Source organism: Oncorhynchus tshawytscha, unplaced genomic scaffold (genome assembly GCF_018296145.1).
Source record: "Oncorhynchus tshawytscha isolate Ot180627B unplaced genomic scaffold, Otsh_v2.0 Un_contig_635_pilon_pilon, whole genome shotgun sequence".
NCBI lineage: Eukaryota > Metazoa > Chordata > Actinopteri > Salmoniformes > Salmonidae > Oncorhynchus > Oncorhynchus tshawytscha.
Genome location: NW_024609618.1, coordinates 9,608 through 37,515, shown reverse-complemented (window position 1 = coordinate 37,515; position 27,908 = coordinate 9,608). Strand labels below are relative to the sequence as shown.

The 27,908-nt window shown below is 39.3% G+C and overlaps 1 protein-coding gene across 2 annotated transcripts; it reads right to left on the bottom strand.

Annotated features, from left to right (window-relative positions):
* Positions 1–484: 484 nt before the first annotated feature.
* LOC112258881 (UBA-like domain-containing protein 2) lies at positions 485–26,032 on the bottom strand. 2 transcript variants are annotated; one of them, XM_024433521.2, is made up of 3 exons: positions 25,749–26,022; positions 18,692–18,748; positions 485–3,760 (listed from the first exon to the last, which is right to left on the bottom strand). In XM_024433521.2, the coding sequence occupies exons 1-3, from the start codon at positions 25,866–25,868 to the stop codon at positions 3,392–3,394; spliced, it is 546 nt and encodes a 181-aa protein (XP_024289289.2). In that variant the 5' UTR covers positions 25,869–26,022; the 3' UTR covers positions 485–3,391. The 2 variants fall into 2 exon arrangements, with proteins under 2 accessions (XP_024289289.2, XP_042172262.1); XM_042316328.1 differs by lacking the exon at positions 18,692–18,748 and having other exon boundaries at positions 25,749–26,032.
* Positions 26,033–27,908: the final 1,876 nt, after the last annotated feature.

Here is a 27,908-nt window from a genome sequence, read left to right as displayed (position 1 = left end):
GTATGTGTCATGTTATGTGAACATATGTTGACTCATTGACTGTCTGCAATTAATTTTACTTGTGGTACGTAAATATATCTGTACTGTTCTACACAACCCCACCATCACATGCATATAATTTGACTGTGAAGGCACATTTTATGAGCCACGCTGTTATGACACACATCAGTTTCAGACATTTAACACGTTAACTGGGCTGGATACAGTTTTACCCACATCCTTCCTCAATTAACTGCCACGCTGTGTGTTTATTGTCTCTCGTATGCCTACTTGTTCCTTTGTACTACAGAGACACTACTTATAGGGATATATAGATTCCTATAGTATTATGCAGTGTCATATCATTACTGAAGGGTTCTCTTCCAGAAAATATCTCAAAAAGCAAAGTTACTGCTATGTGTTCAAATGTGCCTTAGCAACCATATTTCATAAAAGCACAACAATTATTCTCAGCTAAAACAAGACCCCAGAACAACTCCAACACTTAGCAGATCATACCTTATTTTATTAAACATATAAATACACATTTCAACAGGGGAAATAAACAGTACAGGAGAGAAATATCTATAGAAAAAGACAGATTAGAGAGATGTAAATGAGGGTCCATGAGAAGTTCTTGAATTACTCAAGTGCACTGCAAATTGCTTGGTGTTTGACTTGTTCTCGGATTTCCATCAGGCATTCTGCACATCTTGTATGGGTGAACATGACGTTCAAACATTTCATAACACCCCGTTTGTACAGATATCACGGGGGACCAAATGGTCTACTGTTGACCGAGATTCATGAGAGCCTTATAAAATATGTTGAATTCCAAAGCTGTGGCAGGAGACCGGGTCACATCACCACAGGAACCATAATCCCCCAACACTACTGTGTCTGGGTGTGTTAGTTACCACAACAATACTGAGGAGGAGGAGCCAGTAATCCACACAGCAGGAAACACTCATTATGGGACCACCCTCCACTCCCACCTTGTTAAAAACACAGAACTGGAAAATCACCAACCAAAACTCATGCAGTTGACAACAAACGTTCCCCTTAATAGAACACAAGTTAATGAATGAGGTGGTGCTATGAACACCCCAAGAGGAACCACCGTTGATGTTCTAATGTCCATCTGAAAAGATCCATGGATTTAGAACCAGAACAGACCACATGGCAGCACAGTGGAGCAGTGTCCCTTCTTTCTGGTGACATTGACAAGGGTCCACATTGGCCAGGTGGCATCTGTCCAACGCTACATGACTGTCCATATTGTACATTATAAAATCATCCTCACAAAGGTCACAGCTTGACAAATGTGATTTGACATGTATTCAACCAGAGGGATTGTGTGAATATGATTGTCTGAGTGAAGACGTGGCAGGCAGGCATAATATTAAAGCATCATTTAGTGAGGGTATGAATGAATGTGAATGTGACATTATTTCAGATAAAGTACCCTCTGTATACAACTGCAACCTGTTCAGACCTCCCTATTCCCTCTTTATTGTGATAATTATGAGAATGATGGTGAAAATGGCTACCTTTCCATCTGTCACCATTGATAGATTTGCAAATGTTCTGACATGGGCTGTTGTATGAAGAGCTCACCTATAAGTAAGACTCTGGGTTATGAAGCATTGTTCGTCGGTACACTGAATCTCATATGTAAACATTGCCTGAACAATCATTTAGTAAATATTTGCAACCCGTACTAAATTCATAATTCTATAGTTGACAAGACACTCAATTCATCATCAGTCAATCAGCCACTATTCTAACGGAGGGAATTACACACGTTTTGAGCACTAGGAGAGATTCTGCTAATCTGACCCATTGAAACCGACTGTTTCTGCGGGGAATACATTCGGCCTCTCCCATTTAACCAGAGGTAGGACCAGTTGATCTTCTGCTAGAGGTTGTGTAGTAAATCACTGTGGGGTGGGCCTCCACTCCCCATAGAAACCTGAAGAGGTAGCCTACTGATGGCTCACACCCATCTATGTTAGTCAAAACATTTGCAAACCAGATTAAGTTCAGTGTTGACAGATAACTGAGATCTCAATCTCGTCCCCAGCCAGGTTACGGAGTTCAATGTTTTTGCACTTTGTTTCTGCTGAGCCTTTATTTACAATGGAGTTCAGAAGATGTTTCCATAATTGTCACTGAAAACCAGTTTACATTATCAGTCAAAAGAAAGTTGACTAGGCAAGTCAGTTAAGAACAAATTCTTATTTACAGTGACGGCATACCCTGGCCAAACCCCAACGATGCTGGGCCAATTGTGCGCCACCCTATGGGACTCCCAATCACGGCCGGTTGTGATACAGCCTGGAATCAAACCAGGGTCTGTAGTGACGCCTCTAGCACTGAGATGCAGTGCCTTAGACATCCATAGGTAGAAAATGTTCCCAAATACAATGATAAAAATGCATCAGCCTTTAAACTGGCTTCAGGCTTCCATCAAATGATTGCATACTTTGCTGTGACTCAACACAAACTGAATTACAGTATTAACATTTCTTTACATGTCTCCTTAAAACACTTCTGATGTGAAGGTCAGCTTTCAGACACTTTAAAACCAAAGCTTCGAGTCCACACATACTGAAGAGCCCACTTCTCAAACACAACAGCATGCAGTGGAGCCACTGAGTCAGGTTTCACTAAGCTACATAGTACTTACAAAATAGACATTTTAAAAAGGGATACATGGCTACATGAAACTTGACAAAATGGCTACAGTGTTTCTCCATGATCTGTACTATACAGATATCCATACCACAAACAATATTGAAAACATTTTTTCTGGGCCATAAGATCAGCCGAGAACACAAAACCATCATCATTTGTGTTGCAGTCCCATTTTGATTTTGTCTGCTGGTTATTGTGAAATCTGGTCACATCACTGGAGCGTTATTGAACCCCAAGGGAGAGAAGAGTTTTGAAAAACAGCCAACGATCAAGCACTTTAGCAGATCACATGGCTCCTATCCTAAGTAAGTGCTCTGCTGGGTCCAGGGCTCGACTTGCATTGACAAAGAAAACTGCCTTTCCCAGAGTCCTTGGGAGGGGGGGTTAGAGACTCCACCCCCTTCGTTATATTCCACTTCCTCATATTGTTATTAGTGGTTCTGTCCCGGTTCTTCCCAGGCTTTGATGAGTTATGATGAAGAGAGAGAGCAGAGACAGACGTCCTCCAAAGAAGGAGGACGGCATCATTTTAGAAAAACAGAAAGAAAGGAAGGAAAACAACAGTAGCGTGTCTTTACCCCTTGGCCAACAAGACCCTTTAATCCTGACACCCAACCCCCCTAGTAGATTCATTAGGCTGCACATAGCCCCGCCCAGCACAGCCCCACACTATCCTCCCCGGCCCCCTCCCTCCCTCCCACACCTGGGTAGAGTCTCATCTCTGGCCATGCAGGACCGATATAACAGGGGTCTGCTGGGCGCTGCCGGGCTGGGACACAGGGGGCCACATGGGGGTCTGGTGCATGTGGTGGTGGTGGTGCTGGTGCTGGTACTGGTGGTGGTGCATGTGGTGGCCTGTGGGCGAGGAGGGGGGCAGCCAGACGGGCTGGTGGTTGGGGGGTGATGAGGCCCAGAAGGATCCGAAGCCAGCTGTGGAGGAGGGGGGGGAGCAGGCCATGGACACCTGGGTGGGACCTCCGCCTCCGGAGCTCCCCGAGCAGTCTGACGCCCTCAGCTTGGAGAACATGGTGATGGTGTCGGGGAAGTTAGGCGGCGTGGCTGGGGTGTTCCTTGGAGTGCACATCTGGAAAACAGAAGACACGTGGGGTTTAAAATGAGTGACTTACATTGAGTTGAATGCTAACACTTCATTTTAACATTCTGTCCCAATGATTTGGTCCCCATGGGGTGCTTCCATTGCTGCTGCCTGCTGTGAACTATATGTACCAATAGAAGGCATGATTGGTGAGTTCATAAAACAAATAGCCTAGACTTGTTAGTTACTGTTGTGGGAGGCAGTTCACTTGTAGACTTGGGCATTGTGTGCAGTACAACTGCTGAACATTGTGACGACAAGGTTTCTAAACCCTGCAGCCACCTACATCTATTCACTGTAGTAAACATGGCAGCTTAACATGCTGTGCAGTTGCACAAAATGTCAGATGTCCCCACTGAGGCCATGAATGACTTTATAATTTGTAAGACTGAGTGTGGTGCCTCAGGATAGAAACACCCCCACCACCAACAGGGATCAGGTAGCAGACATTACAGGACGGAGGACTTCTTAGCATTGCATCAGGAGGTCAGGGCTCCAACACACAGCCACGGCCCCTCTGACATGAGGGTCACGCAAGCACCCGAAATGTGGATCTAATAGTATGAAAGAGGTGTCTAAAGTTGAAAAGGTAAATTGATTAGGTCACCAAACCAGATTAGAGCCTGGGGCAGGCATGGTCATAGCTAGCTAAGACTAGACATTTTGAAAGTGGAGGGAGCAGAGTGTAGTGCAGCATACAGTATAGTATTGAGTATCGTGAGGAAGTGAGGCACAGTCTTAGTGTTGATGTGAGGTGACAGGTCTGTCAGAGTGAGCAGCAGCTGCTCCAGTTAGGAGATGGACAAGCATGGTTTCAGTATGTCTGGGTCTGATGGTTGACCACACTGAAACTGCCCCTCCTGCAGGACCCAAGATGGTGGTCCATACAGGGGGTTTCCTGTTTTTCATGGGAGAGATGTGACAGAGTTAATCTTTAAGCTGTGAATTATTTGACTTGTTTGTTATGGAAATTAATAGTAAAGGAGAGATATTCAAATATGGGTTATCTAGTCAAGTGATCAAATTTAGCTATAAAGCAATGAAGTCGACCCAGAAGCAATACAGCAGCTTAGACTGTCCAGATCCAGCTGTAAGGCTAACTCTAAGGCTTGGTCCTAGTGAAGCAGTGAGTAGGTAGACAGAACAATAACAATGACAACCATATGCTGGGCAGTGTTTAGCTACAGTGCTGTGCTGGGAGGGTGGGGCTGGGGCCTTGTCTAGCATGTTTGGCTGAGAGGAAAGGCAGGTCTGGACTGGACCCCATCTGCCGCACAAAACACAGACAACACATTCACAAGGAGGTTTGAACACCACATACTTTCAAATGTTGCGATATCATCCTTGATGTTTACAATAGTGGTACAGCTAGTAATAGTATTAGTGTTAGGGATAATAGTAGTAGTGATAATAGTAGTAGTGATAATAATAGTAGTAGTAGGGATAATAATAGTAGTAGTAGGGATAATAATAGTAGTGGTAGGGATAGTAGAAGTAGTAGTGGTAGGGATAGTAGTAGTAGGGATAGTAGTAGGTATAATAGTAGTAGTGATAATAATAGTGGTAGTGATAACAGTAGTAGTAGTAGGGTTAAATTAGTAGTGATAACAGTAGTAATGGTAGGGATAATAGTGGTAGTGATAATAGTAGTAGTAGTAGGGATAATAGTAGTAGTGGGGATAATAGTAGTAGTAGTAGTAGTGGGGATAGTAGTAGTGGGGATAATAGTAGTAGTAGTAGTGGGGATAATAGTAGTGGGGATAATAGTAGTAGTAGTAGTAGTGGGGATAATAGTAGTGGGGATAATAGTAGTAGTAGTAGGGATAATAGTAGTGGGGATAATAGTAGTAGTAGTAGGGATAATAGTAGTAGTAGTAGGGATAATAGTAGCAGTAGTAGTGGGGATAATAGTAGCAGTAGTAGTGGGGATAATAGTAGCAGTAGTAGTGGGGATAATAGTAGTAGTAGTAGTGGGGATAATAGTAGTAGTAGTGGGGATAATAGTAGTAGTAGTAGTGGGGATAATAGTAGTAGTAGGGATAATAGTAGTAGTAGTAGGGGGGATAATAGTAGTAGTAGTAGGGGGGATAATAGTAGTGGTAGGGATGATAATAGTAGTAGTGGTAGGGATGATAATAGTAGCAGTGTTGATAATAGTAGTGGTAGGGATGATAATAGTAGTAGTGGTAGGGATGATAATAGTAGTAGTGGTAGGGATGATAATAGTAGTAGTGGTAGGGATGATAATAGTAGTAGTGGTAGGGATGATAATAGTAGTAGTGGTAGGGATAATAATAGTAGTAGTGGTAGGGATAATAATAGTAGTAGTGGTAGGGATAATAATAGTAGTAGTGGTAGGGATGATAGTAGTAGTAGTGGTAGGGATAATAGTAGTAGTGGTAGGGATAATAGTAGTAGTGGTAGGGATAATAGTAGTAGTGGTAGGGATAATAGTAGTAGAGGGATAATAGTAGTGGTAGGGATGATAATAATAGTAGTGGTAGGGATGATAATATTAGTAGTGGTAGGGATAATAATAGTAGTAGTGGTAGGGATAATTGTAGTAGTAATAATAGTAGTGGTAGGGATAATAGTAGTAGTAATAATAGTAGTGGTAGGGATAATAGTAGTAGTAATAGTAATAGTGGTAGTGATAATAGTAGTAGGGGTAGTGATAATAGTAGTAGGGGTAGTGATAATAGTAGTAGGGGTAGTGATAATAGTAGTAGGGGTAGTGATAATAGTAGTAGTGGTAGTGATAATAGTAGTAGGGATAATAGTAGTAGTGGTAGTGATAGTGATAATAGTAGTAGGGGTAGTGATAATAGAAGTAGGGGTAGTGATAATAGTAGTAGTGGTAGTGATAATAGTACTAGTGATAGTGATAATAGTAGTAGGGGTAGTGATAATAGTAGTGATAATAGTAATAGTGATAGTGATAATAGTAGTAGGGGTAGTGATAATAGTAGTGATAATAGTAATAGTGGTTGTAGGGATAAAAGTAGTGATAGTGATAATAGTAGTGGTACTGATAATAGTAGTGGTGTGGTAATAGTAGTGATAATAGTGGTGATGGTAATAGTAGTAGTAGTAGGGATAATAGTAGTGGTAGTGATAATAGTAGTAGTAGTAGTAGGGATAATAGTAGTGATGGTAATAGTGGTAGTGATAATAGTAGTTGTAGTAGGGATAATAGTAGTGATGGTAATAGTAGTGGTAGTAGTGATAATAGTAGTTGTAGTAGGGATAATAGTAGTGTTAGTAGTGATAATAGTAGTTGTAGTAGGGATAATAGTGGTGATGGTAATAGTAGTGGTATTAGTAGTAGGGATAATAGTAGTGGTAGTGATAATAATAGTAGTAGTAGTAGTAGTAGGGATAATAGTAGTGATGGTAATAGTGGTAGTGATAATAGTAGTTGTAGTAGGGATAATAGTACTGGTAGTGATAATATTAGTTGTAGTAGGGAGAATAGTAGTGGTGGTAATAGTAGGGATAATAGTAGTGATGGTAATAGTAGTAGTGATAATAGTAGTTGTAGTAGGGATAATAGTGATGGTAATAGTAGTTGTAGTAGGGATAACAGTAGTGGTGGTAATAGTGGTAGTGATAATAGTAGTTGTAGTAGGGATAATAGGGATGGTAATAGTAGTGGTAGTAGTGATAGTTATAATAGTAGTTGTAGTAGGGATAATAGTAGTGGTGGTAATAGTAGGGATAATAGTGGTGATGGTAATAGTGATAATAGTAGTGGTAGTGATAATAGTAGTAGTAGTAGTAGTAGTGATAATAGTAGTGATGGTAATAGTGGTAGTGATAATAGTAGTGATGGTAATAGTGGTAGTGATAATAGTAGTTGTAGTAGGGATAATAGTAGTGGTGGTAATAGTCGGGATAATAGTGGTGATGGTAATAGTAGTGGTATTAGTAGTAGGGATAATAGTAGTGGTAGTGATAATAATAGTAGTAGTAGTAGTAGGGATAATAGTAGTGATGGTAATAGTGGTAGTGATAATAGTAGTTGTAGTAGGGATAATAGTAGTGATGGTAATAGTGGTAGTGATAATAGTAGTTGTAGTAGGGATAATAGTAGTGATGGTAATGGTAGTGGTAATAGTGATAATAGTAGTTGTAGTAGGGATAATAGTACTGGTAGTGATAATAGTAGTTGTAGTAGGGATAATAGTAGTGGTGGTAATAGTAGGGATAATAGTAGTGATGGTAATGGTGGTAGTGATAATAGTAGTTGTAGTAGGGATAATAGTAGTGGTGGTAATAGTAGGGATAATAGTGGTGATGGTAATAGTGGTAGTGATAATAGTAGTGGAAGTGATAATAGTAGTTGTAGTAGGGATAATAGTAGTGGTAGTAGTGATAGTGATAATAGTAGTTGTAGTATGGATAATAGTAGTGGTAGTGATAATAGTAGTTGTAGTAGGGATAATAGTAGTGGTGGTAATAGTAGGGATAATAGTAGTGATGGTAATAGTGGTAGTGATAATAGTAGTTGTAGTAGGGATAATAGTAGTGGTGGTAATAGTAGGGATAATAGTGGTGATGGTAATAGTGGTAGTGATAATAGTAGTGGAAGTGATAATAGTAGTTGTAGTAGGGATAATTGCAGTGATGGTAATAGTAGTGGTAATAGTGATAATAGTAGTGGTAGTGATAATAGTAGTTGTAGTAGAGATAATAGTAGTGATGGCAATAGTAGTGGTAGTGATAATAGTAGTGATGGTAATAGTAGTGGTAGTAGTGATAGTGATAATAGTAGTATGGATAATAGTAGTGGTAGTGATAATAGTAGTAGTAGTAGTGGTAGGGATAATAGTAGTGGTATTGATAATAGTAGTGGTAGTAAGGATAATAGTAGTGATTGTAGTAGTAGTAGTAGGGATAATAGTAGCAGGAGTGATAATAGTAGTAGTAGGGATAATAGTAGTAGTAGGGATAATAGTAGTGATTGTAGTAGTGTGATAATAGTAGTGGTAGTGATAATAGTAGTTGTAGTAGGATAATAGTAGTGGTGGTAATAGTAGGGATAATAGTAGTGATGGTAATAGTGGTAGTGATAATAGTAGTTGTAGTAGGGATAATAGTAGTGGTGGTAATAGTAGGGATAATAGTGGTGATGGTAATAGTGGTAGTGATAATAGTAGTGGAAGTGATAATAGTAGTTGTAGTAGGGATAATTTCAGTGATGGTAATAGTAGTGGTAATAGTGATAATAGTAGTGGTAGTGATAATAGTAGTTGTAGTAGAGATAATAGTAGTGATGGCAATAGTAGTGGTAGTGGTGATAGTGATAATAGTAGTATGGATAATAGTAGTGGTAGTGATAATAGTAGTAGTAGTAGTAGGGATAATAGTAGTGATGGTAATAGTAGTGGTAGTGATAATAGTAGTGATGGTAATAGTAGTGGTAGTGATAATAGTAGTAGTAGGGATAATAGTAGTGGTAGTGATAATAGTAGTAGTAGTAGGGATAATAGTAGTGGTATTGATAATAGTAGTGGTAGTAAGGATAATAGTAGTGATTGTAGTAGTAGTAGTAGGGATAATAGTAGCAGGAGTGATAATAGTAGTAGTAGGGATAATAGTAGTAGTAGGGATAATAGTAGTGATTGTAGTAGTCGTGATAATAGTAGTGGTAGTGATAATAGTAGTAGTAGGGATAATAGTAGCAGGAGTGATAATAGTAGTAGTAGGGATAATAGTAGTAGTAGGGATAATAGTAGTAGTAGGGATAATAGTAGTGATTGTAGTAGTCGTGATAATAGTAGTGGTAGTGATAATAGTAGTAGTAGTGATAATAGTAGTAGTAGGGATAATAGTAGTAGTAGGGATAATAGTAGTAGTAGTGATAATAGTAGTAGTAGGGATAATAGTAGTAGTAGTGATAATAGTAGTAGTAGGGATAATAGTAGTAGTAGGGATAATAGTAGCAGGAGTGATAATAGTAGTAGTAGGGATAATAGTAGCAGGAGTGATAATAGTAGTAGTAGGGATAATAGTAGTAGTAGGGATAATAGTAGTAGTAGGGATAATAGTAGTAGTAGGGATAATAGTAGTGATTGTAGTAGTCGTGATAATAGTAGTGGTAGTGATAATAGTAGTAGTAGTGATAATAGTAGTAGTAGGGATAATAGTAGTAGTAGGGATAATAGTAGTAGTAGGGATAATAGTAGCAGGAGTGATAATAGTAGTAGTAGGGATAATAGTAGTAGTAGGGATAATAGTAGTGATTGTAGTAGTCGTGATAATAGTAGTGGTAGTGATAATAGTAGTAGTAGTGATAATAGTAGTAGTAGGGATAATAGTAGTGGTAGTGATAATAGTAGTAGTAGTGATAATAGTAGTAGTAGTAGTGGTAGGGATAATAGTAGTGGTATTGATAATAGTAGTGGTAGTAAGGATAATAGTAGTGATTGTAGTAGTAGTAGTAGGGATAATAGTAGCAGGAGTGATAATAGTAGTAGTAGGGATAATAGTAGTAGTAGGGATAATAGTAGTGATTGTAGTAGTCGTGATAATAGTAGTGGTAGTGATAATAGTAGTAGTAGTGATAATAGTAGTAGTAGGGATAATAGTAGCAGGAGTGATAATAGTAGTAGGAGTGATAATAGTAGTAGTAGGGATAATAGTAGTAGTAGGGATAATAGTAGTGATTGTAGTAGTCGTGATAATAGTAGTGGTAGTGATAATAGTAGTAGTAGTGATAATAGTAGTAGTAGGGATAATAGTAGTAGTAGGGATAATAGTAGTAGTAGTAGTAGGGATAATAGTAGTGATGGTAATAGTAGTGGTAGTGATAATAGTAGTGATGGTAATAGTAGTGGTAGTGATAATAGTAGTAGTAGGGATAATAGTAGTGGTAGTGATAATAGTAGTAGTAGTGGTAGGGATAATAGTAGTGGTATTGATAATAGTAGTGGTAGTAAGGATAATAGTAGTGATTGTAGTAGTAGTAGTAGGGATAATAGTAGCAGGAGTGATAATAGTAGTAGTAGGGATAATAGTAGTAGTAGGGATAATAGTAGTGATGTAATAGTAGTGTGATAATAGTAGTGGTAGTGATAATAGTAGTTGTAGTAGGGATAATAGTAGTGGTGGTAATAGTAGGGATAATAGTAGTGATGGTAATAGTGGTAGTGATAATAGTAGTTGTAGTAGGGATAATAGTAGTGGTGGTAATAGTAGGGATAATAGTGGTGATGGTAATAGTGGTAGTGATAATAGTAGTGGAAGTGATAATAGTAGTTGTAGTAGGGATAATTGCAGTGATGGTAATAGTAGTGGTAATAGTGATAATAGTAGTGGTAGTGATAATAGTAGTTGTAGTAGAGATAATAGTAGTGATGGCAATAGTAGTGGTAGTGATAATAGTAGTGATGGTAAGTAGTAGTAGTAGTAGTGATAGTGATAATAGTAGTATGGATAATAGTAGTGGTAGTGATAATAGTAGTAGTAGTAGTAGGGATAATAGTAGTGATGGTAATAGTAGTGGTAGTGATAATAGTAGTGATGGTAATAGTAGTGGTGATAATAGTAGTAGTAGGGATAATAGTAGTGGTAGTGATAATAGTAGTAGTAGTGGTAGGGATAATAGTAGTGGTATTGATAATAGTAGTGGTAGTAAGATAATAGTAGTGATTGTAGTAGTAGTAGTAGGGATAATAGTAGCAGGAGTGATAATAGTAGTAGTAGGGATAATAGTAGTAGTAGGGATAATAGTAGTGATAATAGTAGTAATAGTAGTGGTAGTGATAATAGTAGTAGTAGTGATAATAGTAGTAGTAGTAGTGGTAGGGATAATAGTAGTGGTATTGATAATAGTAGTGGTAGTAAGGATAATAGTAGTGATTGTAGTAGTAGTAGTAGGGATAATAGTAGTGGTGATAATAGTAGTAGTAGGATAATAGTAGTAGTAGGGATAATAGTAGTGATTGTAGTAGTAATAATAGTAGTGGTAGTGATAATAGTAGTAGTAGTGATAATAGTAGTAGTAGGGATAATAGTAGCAGGAGTATAATAGTAGTAGGAGTGATAATAGTAGTAGTAGGGATAATAGTAGTAGTAGGGATAATAGTAGTGATTGTAGTAGTAATAATAGTAGTGGTAGTGATAATAGTAGTAGTAGTGATAATAGTAGTAGTAGGGATAATAGTAGTAGTAGGGATAATAGTAGTAGTAGTAGTAGGGATAATAGTAGTGATGGTAATAGTAGTAGTAGTGATAATAGTAGTGATGGTAATAGTAGTGGTAGTGATAATAGTAGTAGTAGGGATAATAGTAGTGGTAGTGATAATAGTAGTAGTAGTGGTAGGGATAATAGTAGTGGTATTGATAATAGTAGTGGTAGTAAGGATAATAGTAGTGATTGTAGTAGTAGTAGTAGGGATAATAGTAGTGGTAGTGATAATAGTAGTAGTAGGGATAATAGTAGTAGTAGGGATAATAGTAGTGATTGTAGTAGTCGTGATAATAGTAGTGGTAGTGATAATAGTAGTAGTAGTAGGGATAATAGTAGTGGTGGTAATAGTAGGGATAATAGTAGTGATGGTAATAGTGGTAGTGATAATAGTAGTTGTAGTAGGGATAATAGTAGTGGTAGGTAATAGTAGTAATAGTGGTGATGGTAATAGTGGTAGTGATAATAGTAGTGGTAGTAGTTGTAGTAGGGATAATTGCAGTGATGGTAATAGTAGTGGTAATAGTGATAATAGTAGTGGTAGTGATAATAGTAGTTGTAGTAGAGATAATAGTAGTGATGGCAATAGTAGTGGTAGTGATAATAGTAGTGATGGTAATAGTAGTGGTAGTAGTGATAGTGATAATAGTAGTATGGATAATAGTAGTGGTAGTGATAATAGTAGTAGTAGTAGTAGGGATAATAGTAGTGATGGTAATAGTAGTGGTAGTGATAATAGTAGTGATGGTAATAGTAGTGGTAGTGATAATAGTAGTAGTAGGGATAATAGTAGTGGTAGTGATAATAGTAGTAGTAGTGGTAGGGATAATAGTAGTGGTAGTGATAATAGTAGTGGTAGTAAGATAATAGTAGTGATTAGTAGTAGTAGTAGGGGATAATAGTAGTAGTGATAATAGTAGTAGTAGGGATAATAGTAGTAGTAGGGATAATAGTAGTGATTGTAGTAGTGATAATAGTAGTGGTAGTGATAATAGTAGTAGTAGTGATAATAGTAGTAGTAGTAGTGGTAGGGATAATAGTAGTGGTATTGATAATAGTAGTGGTAGTATAGGATAATAGTAGTGATTGTAGTAGTAGTAGTAGGGATAATAGTAGCAGGGTAGTGATAATAGTAGTAGTAGGGATAATAGTAGTAGTAGGGATAATAGTAGTGATTGTTAGTGATGATAATAGTAGTGGTAGTGATAATAGTAGTAGTAGTGATAATAGTAGTAGTAGGGATAATAGTAGCAGGAGTGATAATAGTAGTAGGAGTGATAATAGTAGTAGTAGGGATAATAGTATTAGTAGGGATAATAGTAGTAGTAGGGATAATAGTAGTGATTGTAGTAGTCGTGATAATAGTAGTGGTAGTGATAATAGTAGTAGTAGTGATAATAGTAGTAGTAGGGATAATAGTAGTAGTAGGGATAATAGTAGTGATTGTAGTAGTCGTGATAATAGTAGTGGTAGTGATAATAGTAGTAGTAGTGATAATAGTAGTAGTAGGGATAATAGTAGCAGGAGTGATAATAGTAGCAGGAGTGATAATAGTAGTAGTAGGGATAATAGTAGTACTAGGGATAATAGTAGTGATTGTAGTAGTCGTGATAATAGTAGTGGTAGTGATAATAGTAGTAGTAGTGATAATAGTAGTAGTAGGGATAATAGTAGTGTAGGGATAATAGTAGTAGTAGTGATAATAGTAGTAGTAGGGATAATAGTAGTAGGAGTGATAATAGTAGTAGTAGGGATAATAGTAGTGGTAGGAGTGATAATAGTAGTAGTAGGGATAATAGTAGTAGTAGGGATAATAGTAGTAGTAGGGATAATAGTAGTGATTGTAGTAGTCGTGATAATAGTAGTGGTAGTGATAATAGTAGTAGTAGTGATAATAGTAGTAGTAGGGATAATAGTAGTAGTAGGGATAATAGTAGTAGTAGGGATAATAGTAGCAGGAGGGATAATAGTAGTAGTAGGGATAATAGTAGTAGTAGGGATAATAGTAGTAGTAGGGATAATAGTAGTGATTGTAGTAGTCGTGATAATAGTAGTGGTAGTGATAATAGTAGTAGTAGTGATAATAGTAGTAGTAGGGATAATAGTAGTGGTAGTGATAATAGTAGTAGTAGTGGTAGGGATAATAGTAGTGGTATTGATAATAGTAGTGGTAGTAAGGATAATAGTAGTGATTGTAGTAGTAGTAGTAGGGATAATAGTAGCAGGAGTGATAATAGTAGTAGTAGGGATAATAGTAGTAGTAGGGATAATAGTAGTGATTGTAGTAGTCGTGATAATAGTAGTGGTAGTGATAATAGTAGTTGTAGTAGGGATAATAGTAGTGGTGGTAATAGTAGGGATAATAGTGGTGATGGTAATAGTGGTAGTGATAATAGTAGTGGAAGTGATAATAGTAGTTGTAGTAGGGATAATTGCAGTGATGGTAATAGTAGTGGTAATAGTGATAATAGTAGTGGTAGTGATAATAGTAGTTGTAGTAGAGATAATAGTAGTGATGGCAATAGTAGTGGTAGTGATAATAGTAGTGATGGTAATAGTAGTAAGTAGTGAGTGATAATAGTAGTATGGATAATAGTAGTGGTAGTGATAATAGTAGTAGTAGTAGTAGGGATAATAGTAGTGATGGTAATAGTAGTGGTAGTGATAATAGTAGTGATGGTAATAGTAGTGGTAGTGATAATAGTAGTAGTAGGGATAATAGTAGTGGTAGTCATAATAGTAGTAGTAGTGGTAGGATAATAGTAGTGGTATTGATAATAGTAGTGGTAGTAAGGATAATAGTAGTGATTGTAATAGTAGTGATAATAGTAGTGTAGTAGTGATAATAGTAGTAGTAGGGATAATAGTAGTGATTGTAGTAGTAGTGATAATAGTAGTGGTAGTGATAATAGTAGTAGTAGTGATAATAGTAGTAGTAGTAGTGGTAGGGATAATAGTAGTGGTATTGATAATAGTAGTGGTAGTGATAATAATAGTAGTGATTGTAGTAGTAGTAGTAGGGATAATAGTAGTTGGAGTGATAATAGTAGTAGTAGGGATAATAGTAGTAGTAGGGATAATAGTAGTGATTGTAGTAGTCGTGATAATAGTAGTGGTAGTGATAATAGTAGTAGTAGTGATAATAGTAGTAGTAGGGATAATAGTAGTGGAGTGATAATAGTAGTAGGAGTGATAATAGTAGTAGTAGGGATAATAGTAGTAGTAGGGATAATAGTAGTAGTTATAATAGTAGTGATTGTAGTAGATAGTCGTGGATAATAGTAGTGGTAGTGATAATAGTAGTAGTAGTAGGGATAATAGTAGTGGTAGGGATAATAGTAGTAGTAGGGATAATAGTAGTGATTGTAGTGATGATAATAGTAGTGGTAGTGATAATAGTAGTAGTAGTGATAATAGTAGTAGTAGGATAATAGTAGTAGTAGGGATAATAGTAGTAGTAGGGATAATAGTAGTAGTAGGGATAATAGTAGCAGTAGGGATAATAGTAGCAGGAGTGATAATAGTAGTAGTAGGGATAATAGTAGCAGGAGTGATAATAGTAGTAGTAGGGATAATAGTAGTAGTAGGGATAATAGTAGTAGTAGGGATAATAGTAGTGATTGTAGTAGTCGTGATAATAGTAGTGGTAGTGATAATAGTAGTAGTAGTGATAATAGTAGTAGTAGGGATAATAGTAGTAGTAGGGATAATAGTAGTAGTAGGGATAATAGTAGTAGTAGGGATAATAGTAGTGATTGTAGTAGTGATAATAGTAGTGGTAGTGATAATAGTAGTAGTAGTGATAATAGTAGTAGTAGTTGGATAATAGTAGTGTAGTGATAATAGTAGTAGTAGGGATAATAGTAGTAGTAGGGATAATAGTAGTAGTAGGATAATAGTAGTGTAGGGATAATAGTAGTGGTAGTGATAATAGTAGTAGTAGGATAATAGTAGTGGAGTGAATAATAGTAGTAGTAGGGATAATAGTAGTAGTAGGGATAATAGTAGTAGTAGGGATAATAGTAGTGATTGTAGTAGTCGTGATAATAGTAGTGGTAGTGATAATAGTAGTAGTAGTGATAATAGTAGTAGTAGGGATAATAGTAGTAGTAGGGATAATAGTAGTAGTAGGGATAATAGTAGTAGTAGGGATAATAGTAGTGATTGTAGTAGTCGTGATAATAGTAGTGGTAGTGATAATAGTAGTAGTAGTGATAATAGTAGTAGTAGGGATAATAGTAGTAGTAGGGATAATAGTAGTGGTGGTAATAGTAGTAGTAGTGATAATAGTAGTGGTGGTAATAGTAGTAGTAGTGATAATAGTAGTGGTGTGATAATAGTAGTAGTAGTGATAATAGTAGTAGTAGTGGTAATAGTAGTGTAGGTGATAATAGTAGTGGTGGTAATAGTAGTAGTAGTGATAATAGTAGTGGTGGTAATAGTAGTAGTAGTAAGGGTAATAGTAGTGGTGGTAATAGTAGTAGTAGGGATAATAGTAGTGGTGGTAATAGTAGTGGTAGTAATAATAGTAGTGGTAATAGTAGTAGTGGTGGTGATAATAGTAGTAATAATAGTAGTGGTAATAATAGTGGTGGTGATAATAGTCGTGGTAGTGATAATAGTAGTAGTGATAATAGTAGTGGTAGTGATAATAGTAGTAGTAGTGGTGATAATAGTAGTGGTAGGGGTAATAGTAGTAGTAGGATAATAGTAGTAGTAGTGATAATAGTAGTGGTAGTAATAGTAGTGATAATAGTAGTGGTGGTAATAGTAGTAGTAGTGATAATAGTAGTGGTGGTAATAGTATGGTAGTGATAATAGTAGTGGTCATAATAGTAGTAGTAGTGAGGGTAATAGTAGTGGTGGTCCCATAGTAGTAGTAGTGATAATAGTAGTGGTGGTAATAGCTGTGATAACAGTTTAGATTAGTTTACAGGAAGGTCCTAGTAAAAGGAGTAAATCATTATATTTGGCCAGGGTATGGGCTCAAACCAGAACCTCTCCTACAGTATTTATGGTCTTGTTTTGTCATCAGAAGGCGCAGGGTAGAGCTTGTGCTGCCCCACAGCAACAAAACAGTTACATCCCTCATGGGCTCACACACCAGAGGGGAAACAGGTGATATGACAAATGCCATGTGCTACCACCTACCACAACCACCACTACAACTACCACCACCACAACTAAGACCCACCACTATGACTACCACCACATCTACTACGACTACCACCACCACTACTACCACCACCATGACTACCACCACTAGTACTGACAACCACACTACCACCAGTCCAGTACTACCACCACCACTAGTGCATTAACCACTTTCCATGAATTACATTATGTACAGAGTAATGAAAAGAAACAATGTAATTAAATTGATATAGGAATGTAATTCTCTCTAGGACTTACTTATTATGACTTGTTTTCTCAGGTCAAGTACTAGGTCTAATTAAATAAATAAAAACCCAGCCCCATGTTTACAACAAGCAATGCAACCCTGGATGTCAAGTGGTTGTGGAAATGTGACCCTTCTCTTTTAGGTTTAAGGCTATAAGAGTCCCTTACATATACACTTCTTTGTTCTCCCTGTATAGTCAATAGTGTTTGATCGAGGGCAGTGTTGTGTACATTATTGTTGCTACACGGAGCTCTTTCTTCCCCACACCCACTGTTTCCCCTGTGGCTCGCCCAGGCCCTAAGGAGAGTGCAGGGCAGCCTAAAGAGAGAGGGCGAAGGACTAACACCCGCAATACATGGAGATGACTTGCAGCTGCTGATGACTGCCTCTCCACACTCTCTCTATCCTTTAACAGCCCTTCCTCCTCCTCTGTAGCAGATAGCTCTCTTACATCACTCCTCCTCCCCGCCTCACACACACACACACAGATGTAATAGCTGCACCGAAAATAATAACAAACCCTGGCCCCCGCCACTCACACACTTCCTCTCTCTCAAGCTCGAACATGCTCCTCCCACCCAAGAGGAAGGGAAAAAGAGAGAGAAAACCAAAACAGTGTTGTAGCAGCAGAGCAGCAACAAACAGATGATCAGAGGAGATGGCTGGGTTCAGTATGCACGTCAACACTGCATGCTCACAGCACAGCCTCCATGTGGTAAACATTACATTTCCAGCTCACCGCTCCAGGGCTTTTACTGGTCAGTTGAAGCAGAAATGGTTTCATGCACGGACCACATGATCACTATAGTCGTTAGGGAATAGCATTGCGTAAATTGGCTTGAGCCAGGGACAGGGGCCAGCCTTGTGCCATTGCTATAATCGTGGTTAAATTTTCGAGCTATTTCTCTGGGACATCAGTTGTCATGCAATACATGTTGAAACAAATATTGAAAAGAATTCATATGTTGCACTAAAAAGCATGGTGCCAGTCCATGTGGCAGTAGATCTTAAGTAAGTTTACCCTAAAAGGCAGTGTTGAAAACCAATAAGCACCGTGGAGTAGTACAGCAGGATGTAGACTTTACTACTCAGGAGCAATAACTCCAGTGATGTCACTCTGCCAGACACAGCTGTACTACTATGCCCATGGCTGTCCTGTCCTGTTGGTGAATCTGTCCCTCTGTCCGTCTGACTGAAGAGGAGGAGCAGACTGGCCTGGTCACTGACGCTGCAGCCATGCCGTAAATTAGCTCCCTGAACACACTGACAGAATGTAAAACATGCCTTAAGCCTTTTTTCTTTTTTAAGGGGAACAAAATACACTTACCATCTGGTGGTGGTGACTAGGGATGTTGGCCTCCTGGAAAAAGGAGCTTAAGGCTGTCTGTGGAGGGAGAGAGAGAGACAGAATGAGGGGAAGAGAGGAAATTATCTGTGAGAACATTGTGAGCACTTGAACTGCCATTTGGGGTAGGGTGGGCATTTGACCTTTGAGTGTTCAAGTACTCGCATTATTTTTCTGAATATTTGTGGAAAAAAATACTTTTAGAACACAAGTCCCACACTGGAAAAAACGTGTGCAGTTAGCTATGCCAACAGTGCGCAACAAAGCGTAATTTATCAGAAGATAAGATAACAAATCCTAATTGCTAAATTGCCTCATATATACACTGAGTGCACAAAAACATTAAGAATACTTTTCTAATATTGAGTTGCGAATGACCCCCAACCCCCACCCCTTTGCCCTCAGAACAGCCTCAATTCATCGGGGCATGGACTCTACAAGGTGCGGAAAGTGTTCCACAGGGAAGATGGCCCATGTCTCCAATGCTTCCCACAGTTGTGTCCAGTTGGCTGGATGTCCTTTGGGTGGTAGACTATTCTTGATACACAGAAAACTGTTGAACATGTAAAAACCCACCAGCGTTGCAGTTCTTGACACAAACCATCTCAATTTTCTCCGGGCTTAAAAAAAGCTTATTTAACATGCCTCCTCCCCTTCATCTACACTGATTGAAGTGGATTTAACAGGTGATATCAATTAGGGATCATAGCATTCATCTGGTCAGAGCAGGTGTTCATAATGTTTTGTACACTCAGTAAATATTCAATCAATTAAAAAACAAGTGCTATTTAAGATACATTTACTGAACCTGTAATATCAACTGGTTGTATTATTATATATTGGAACTCAATCTTCAAAAGATAGTAACCTCCAGTGTGGCACTTTCTTGTAGAAGCCTATAAACTGTGCAATGGCATAGCCTTGTTTTGTTAAATTAGCAGACAAGACTTTTATTTCCCGAGCCCTTATCAGTCAAGACACATCTATTTTATAGTAGCAGTTAAGAGTGTTGGGCCAGTAACCGAAAGGTTGCTGGTTTGAATCGAGCTGACTTGGTGAAAAAAAAATCTGTTGATGTACCCATGAGCAAGACACTTAACCTAATTGCTCTGGATAAGAGCATCTGCTAAATGACAAAAATAAAATGTAACATAACAGAATAAAATAGAACCGAATAGTGTGAAAGTGATGCACATCTGATCATTTAAACTGAGTTACAAACCAAAATATGTATTTTTCTTTTGGATATAGACTGTTGTCTAGTTTATTCTGCCTGTTCTCTGGAATTTGACCATGACATCTGTTTGGTGAGTAGGCCTAGGCTTAATGATGCTGGTGAAAATACGCTCGGTCTTTCTCAAACTAATGCTTTAGCATATTTCAGAGTAGAATCTGAAATATGTTTATGGGGGAGGGGAGGGGGGGTATATTTAGCCAAGGCTAACCAATCCTAAAATGGCACTAGCAGTTCACAAAGTGGGGTTGTCACTAGCCAAAGGTCAGGCTTTCGAGTGGCGCAGCGGTTTAATTAAGGCACTGCATCTCAATGCTAGAGGTGTCACTACAGACCTTGGTTTGATTCCAGGCTGTATCACAACCGGCTGTGATTTGGGAGTCCCATAGGGCGGTGCACAATTGGCACAACGTCGTCCGGGTAAGGCCATCATTGTAAATAAGAATTTGTTCTTAACTGACTTGCCTAGTTAAATAAAAAATAAACTAAACTCTCTTCTTGTTTTTAAACCTAACCTGCCTAACCTTAAGACCAAAAAGCTATTTTTTTGTTTTCATGAATTGTTCAGTACAGTCAATTTTGACTTTGTGGTAACTAGTGACAACCGCAATGTAGCATATTAAAGCGGAAAATGACGCGATTATTACAAAATTGCAGGACATTGTTGGAACACATATTTCCCTACTTCAGTCAACCAGTCCATTTTGAATTTGTGATAAAACTGATGTCATTTGGCAAGGAATGTAGCTTGTGTATCCCATCAGTTAGACATGTATTTCTGTAGGCCTAACGGGAGCTTGTGTGTGCACTCATCACGCGTGTCTAGAGGGAGCGGGTCAGAACACAACTGAGTGAGTGAGACAAGGAGGGTAAAGGGAATTTAGGGAGCAGAACTTTGTAATGCTTGGCTCGGTTTCTTTTTTGTTGTGTTACGCAAATGCACATGCACAAATCTAACATTATAAAGAAATCCCCCTTCAAAATATTGGACCAAATAGTTCTACAGTATAAAAAAATTATAATCTCTGGTTAAATATTGAGTTTTGACGTCCGTTCCAGTACTCATGCCCATCTTTAGTTTGCGGACCACAAAACAGTAGTGACACATTTCACCTTCCAATCCGCTCACTGTGGAGAGTCTGACCCCATCCCCCTCTGCTAACATCGGCCTATGGGTCAGTTGGTACAAGTAGATCACATGACTCTGGGGTTAAAACTATTATCCTCCACTGTCTAAAACAGGGTTTGTAAACCACGCGGAGAGAGGCAGTGGCAGACAGGCTAATGGCTCAGTGAGAATGTACACACTACACAGGCTTGTTTAAAATGATAATTAGCATGGAAAAGAAAATCGCTAGTAGTCTAGTACTGTTCCTTTACCTAAAACTAGTGTTTACAACTCAGTGACATGTAAACAGTTTAGGCTATATAAACTACCGTGAATAGGGTATGTGCTTTATTCTCAGGGACAATTCATAGGCCACAACAAAACCTAGTTTGTGACAGCCTTCCTCTGACGGGCTATGAGGAAACACAATGTAAACAAGTAGTCCTACTTTCAGTTGCTGCCCTTGAACACAAACAAGGAAGTCCATAGGCTACTTCTATTGTTTCACTCTGTTGTGAACACAAAAGCCAGGCTAGTAAGGACACCATGGTCCGGAAACAAAAATACACTGATACCAAAACATATCCTTAGTAGTTTATCAGATTTTATTGCAAGATACCGGTTTTATGGTTCACGTAGTCTGACTGGCCCATGATTCATGTTCTTTTTAAGAGGTGGAAAATTGACAAATGCTGTGTCATTCCTTCGTATACAAATCGCCTCATATGAATGTGTCTTAGTAACTGGATTAAAATAATTGCATGCAGCCTACTACTAAAATGACAGCATGTCTAGCTAAATCTTAGTCCTTAGTGCCTTGCCTGGCCTCCATTTCCTTTCACTAGAATCTCTCTTTATGAACACTTCAATGAATGTGTGGTTTCCCCTCACGGCTGAAGCCAGCCCCTCCCCCACAAACCATGCTCTGTGGTTGTTTGACAACAGCAGCAGCAGTGCAGGAATGTATGCTGCTCAACGTGACACACATATCAACATGAATGTGCTGCACTGCCATTGTCTACCAGGCTGCTGGGATCACACTGTTCTTTGTCTATTTATGTTTTTTAATGTGTGTTTCTGTGTACATCCAAGACCATCAACAACGGTTCCGTTTCACACACAAATAATGTAGGTTACAAACACACAGTGCAACACCATATCTAAAAGCATCGGCATAAAGGTTTCAGTACTACTCATGGGCTTTAAGTGAGAGCATCCATTACCTGACGGAGCAGAGAACCTAGCAATGGAGCAGAGAACCTAGCAATGGAGCAGAGAGGAGTCATGACAGTGTTGCTTATGTAACATGACTGACAGAACACTGCAATGAAGCCTAGCACTAGGCCTATATAAAAGCAGAAGAATTTAACAGGTGTCTAAATGAGGGCACAGCAAACAATAACAAAAAAACATATTTTAAAAAACAGCCTGAAATAGGATAAATATAGGTGAACACAAAAAATAATACTTAGGGTGATACGGAAGAGTGCAGAAGAAAAAAAGTACATGAATAATGGTGTAGTAGCAGGGATAATGAGGCTGAGTGGGGCTGTGCCCTGAGGGAGTGAGAGTACCGAACATGCCCATGGACACAGCCTGCCCTGGAGCCAGGAGCCATGAGTAGACATGACGACACAGCCTGCTCTGCAGCCAGGAGCCATGAGCAGACACGACGACACAGCCTGCTCTGTAGCCAGGAGCCATGAGCAGACACGACGACACAGCCTGCTCTGTAGCCAGGAGCCATGAGCAGACACGACGACACAGCCTGCTCTGTAGCCAGGAGCCATGAGCAGACACGAACACAGCCTGCTCTGTAGCCAGGAGCCATGAGCAGACACGACGACACAGCCTGCTCTGTAGCCAGGAGCCATGAGTAGACATGATGACACAGCCTGCTCTGCAGCCAGGAGCCATGAGCAGACACGACGACACAGCCTGCTCTGTAGCCAGGAGCCATGAGTAGACATGACGACACAGCCTGCTCTGCAGCCAGGAGCCATGAGCAGACACGACGACACAGCCTGCTCTACAGCCAGGAGCAGACACAGCCTGCTCTGCAGCCAGGAGCCATGAGTAGACACGACGACACAGCCTGCTCTGCAGCCAGGAGCCATGAGTAGACACGACGACACAGCCTGCTCTGCAGCCAGGAGCCATGAGTAGACACGACGACACAGCCTGCTCTGCAGCCAGGAGCCATGAGTAGACAGCCTGCTCTGCAGCCAGGAGCCATGAGTAGACACAGCCTGCTCTGCAGCCAGGAGCCATGAGTAGACATGATGACACAGCCTGCTCTGCAGCCAGGAGCCATGAGCAGACACGACGACACAGCCTGCTCTGTAGCCAGGAGCAGCCCAATGAGAGGGACATTATACTGACATCATAGAAAGATGACTAGCCACAAAGACAATCAATTAACCAATAAAGGCTAATATTTTGAGATTGTATTATACATAAATATGTTATATAGAGAGACTCTACATATACACTATATACAATATGTATACACAATATATACACAGAGAGCACTAAACATTAGGAACATCTTCCTAATACTGAGTTGCACCCCCTTTTCCCTCAGAATAGCCTCAATTCATTGGGGCGTGGACTCTACAAGGTGTCGAAAGCATTCCACAGGGATGCTGGTCCATGTTGACTCCAATGCCTCCTACAGTTGTGTCAAGTTGGCTGGATGTCCTTTGGGTGGTGGACCATTCCTGATACACACAGGAAACTATTGAGGATGAAAAACCCAGCCGCATTGCAGACACACTTAAACCGGTGTGCCTGGCACCTACTACCTTACCCCATTCAAAGGCACTTAAATATTTTGTCTTGCCCATTCACCCTCTGAATGGCACACATGCACAATCTCTCACTTGTCTCAAGGCTTAAAAATCCTTCTTTAACCTGTCTCCTCCACTTCATCTACACTGATTGAAGTAACAAGTAACATTAATAAGGGATCATAGCTTTCGCCTGGCCAATCTGTCATGGAAAGAGCAGGTGTTCCTAATATTTTGACCCTCCATTCCTTAGCCAACAGCACCTGGGGGAGCTCAGCCCAGCCATAAGTAACTAGCCCTTTGACCTTGAGCCGGACAGGTTGCCCAGAGGAGGCTAAGTTGTCTCTGCAATGCATCTGCTCCAATCAAGCTACAGGCTGACTCTGCTCTCAGAAGCTTGGGAGGAGCTGAGCAGCCTCCTCAGCCCCTTCAAACCACCTGGCCCAGCCACTTCTGCCTGCACGTAAGCACTAACAAAAGCTTGGCCATTAGACAGAGCGGAGGTGTGTTTGGGAAACCATCTGGAAGCAGAGGCCTGAAGCCTCAGATCTTCTCAACATCTCTCTGTTGTCCATACTTAGGGCCCTGTTGAATATTTCAAACCAGTGGCCTTGCATACTTTTCATTATACATTACTCTAGGGTGTGCTTCAACATGAACTGGATTTTTCTTTCATATCATGTAGTGAATGATTTATTCACTAAAAACGTATGTTACTATTACGCTCATTCAAATTACAATTCCACCTTGCTGCTCTGGCTGAAGCCATGATTGAAAAGGGTCACGCTGTGTGTCAGCTTAGAAGAAACGCCTGCTCATACGGTGCGCATCTCTGAGCCAGGACTAGGAGTACTGGATATGAACAACTGGAAGGATAAGGCACCGTAATCTGCCTAAAGATAGATATCCCCTATGAATACTCCTGGACAAGAGTACGGTCAATCCAGGAGGTCCGCTGTGTCACCTTTCCCTAACATTGTTCAACAAGCAATCATAAACACAATGTTCTTTAAATGTGTGTTGTGAGTGTGTTTATTGGTGCACTACTCTTACGCAGCCAAATATGGAAAGTAATAACTAGTAGAAGCTTGTTCCAAAATTGGAAGTGTGTTTTGAAATCATACCAGTTGGGACTGAGCTATGAATTGCTTTGTGTGCTAGCTATGTAACATACATGCTATTACACTAAATAGCCTAAACATTTTCAGAGCAGTGGCAATATTCAAAAAACAAAGGCAAAGTTTGAGACACCTTTTACTTACTACAACAATGGGGTCTGGACAGGAAGAGCCTCTGCGTGTTTGGTGGTGTCAAGTCAAAAATGTAAACAAAGTTTAACCTTATGGATTCAAAAACCTCAACCAGGTATTTTCTTTCTGGACACACCTATTCAGACGCTCTCTGGATGACTAGTTAGTTAGTTAACAAAAGCCGGTTGCACTATTACTGTATCTAGCTAAATTAGACGTTAGAGATTGATTATGTTCAAATGGCATTGAAAGAAATCTGATCACACTACTATCAACTGCAACCATGGCTAGTTAGATAATGCAAATGTAATATTGAATAGGGTCAAAATGAAAAACCTACCATAAAATAACCAACGTAACCAATACATATATCAAAACAATAACGTTAGCAGCATCAATTTCCCATCTAGTTAACGTTAATTAGCGTGAACAGTCAAAGTAGAAATTCGATTGGCAAACACCGCATTTCCTAATGTTAGACCAGGTCTTCCGGATTATCCGTCGTATGACTGGGTTTATTTACATGGTTGTAAAATAAAAAAAAATCGCCATTCTCTAATTTCGGAGAGCTTCTCATTATTTGCCTTTGTTAGCTAGCTACAGTGGCTAGTTAGCTGCATCGCTATGAAACCAACATATAAACACACACATCGCATACCTCGAATTGCCAGTGAGCCGCTTGAAGAAGCGGCTTCGCTTGATCAGCAGCACAACCAGCAGTCAAAACAAACTGGTTGATCATCACTTGATGCCTGAGTTCGTCCATATTCACCGACATAACCGCTCTTCACCCCACCTCAGTTATTTTATCGTTGAAACCTAGGAAAACAAAGCCTCCTTTTTTTCTTCGAAATGTCGAAATCAATCGCTCAAACCTGACCCTCCTTACCACGCTCTACCCTCGCCTTCCAGTAACAACAAATATGTCCATGTCATCACCAACAACAAAGCCAAGCACAACAGCTGATTGGATAAAACAAGTCAGCAAGATTGTACGGGCTGGTACACCATTGGCTATCACACGAGCCAGTAAGCCGTTGGAGTAAAGCAATTGCAGGGTACATATATTCATGGATTGGATACCAGAGGATGAGTAAATCACACCTATTGGCTTATTTCTATAAGAAGGTATATGAGGGTCGTTCAATAATTGGTCAATTTAGAGATAACGTATTGAAAAGGTCCAGGTTTGGTATTTCTATTGTAAATATTTACAGCAACGTTATGATGGCTGTCTTTGTGCCAGACCAAACAGTCAGAGACATATTGTACTGGTTACAATATAGGCACGTTTCAAATTCTGTACATTTTATCATAATAACAGTCAGTAGTCGATAATATAACAGCTTATGGACGGTGAGCAAAGCCTACTGTTCATACTTTTTTTCACAAACAGAAAATACATCGATAATAATAAATGTGCTGTGCTTTCAGCGAGTCTTTGAATAGCTGATACTATGTTATGAGACAGCATGTACAGAAGAAAAGTGTATTCATTTCTGTCTGCATTGGTGATCAAACACGTTCCGTGTGTTATTCTCTGTGATTATCTCTGAGTACTATCCACTAGGCAGTGGGACGTCAAACTCCCTCCCTGCAAGACTGAATAATTCAGCTGAGGTGTAGGTCTACAGTATATTAAAGGTGAAAGCGTGACAGAGAAGACTATCTATTATGTATTGGAGGTGGGTGGATATTAATAATTAGATTGGAGACTACCCACACAACTCTTCAAACAGTCAATTATTACAATTAGTTAATTTATGGGTTCAAAATCTATCATCTGAAATCGGTTGTAAATAGGGGCCCCCAAAGGTTCCCAGAGGATCTCAAATCCCACCTTTTCTCTATTCTTTCTGACTTTTTTTGGCATCGCAACATCGCACTCCATCATTTACTTTAATACGTTGTCTGTGTATTTTAAATAGGCTCCCAAATGACATGCATTTTGGCCCATTTATTTTGAGACTGATGAGTAAATTCACTTTACTAATTATTGGAGATGTTTTCATTCCAAATAATAGCATTTGGAATAAGGCTTTGGAAACATGTTCTTTCCGATGGAAAGATAGCTCTGGGAATAGTGACCTCATCTTCCAGAATGGTCTAATGAACTATTCAAGGAAATAATTTATGAGATTTTTGTTGGTCAGTTATGAGCATCTGTTGGGTGTTTATCGTGATGACTTTCAACAAATATTTCCCAAGCTTTAAACATCCCAAGGAGCACTGTGCAAGAAATAATATTGAAATGGAAGGAGTATCAGACCACTGCAAATCTACCAAGACCTGGCTGTCCCTCTAAACTTTCAGCTCATACAAGGAGAAGACTGATCAGAGATGCAGCCAAGAGGCCCATGATCACTCTGGATGAACTGCAGAGATCTACAGCTGAGGTGGGAGACTCTGTCCATAGGACAACAATCAGTCGTATATTGCACAAATCTGGTCTTTATGGAAGAGTGGCAAGAAGAAAGCCATTTCTTAAAGATATCCATAAAAAGTGTCATTTAAAGTTTGCCACAAGCCACCTGGGAGACACACCAAACATGTGGAAGAAGGTGCTCTGGTCAGATGAAACCAAAATTGAACTTTCTGGCAACAATGCAAAACGTTATGTTTGGCGTAAAAGCAACACAGCTCATCACCCTGAACACACCATCCCCACTGTCAAACATGGTGGTGGCAGCATCATGGTTTGGGCCTGCTTTTCTTGAGCAGGGACAGGGAAGATGGTTAAAATTGATGGGAAGATGGATGAATGTCAGTCTCTCGATGTGCAAAACTGATAGAGACATAGCCCAAGCGACTTACAGCT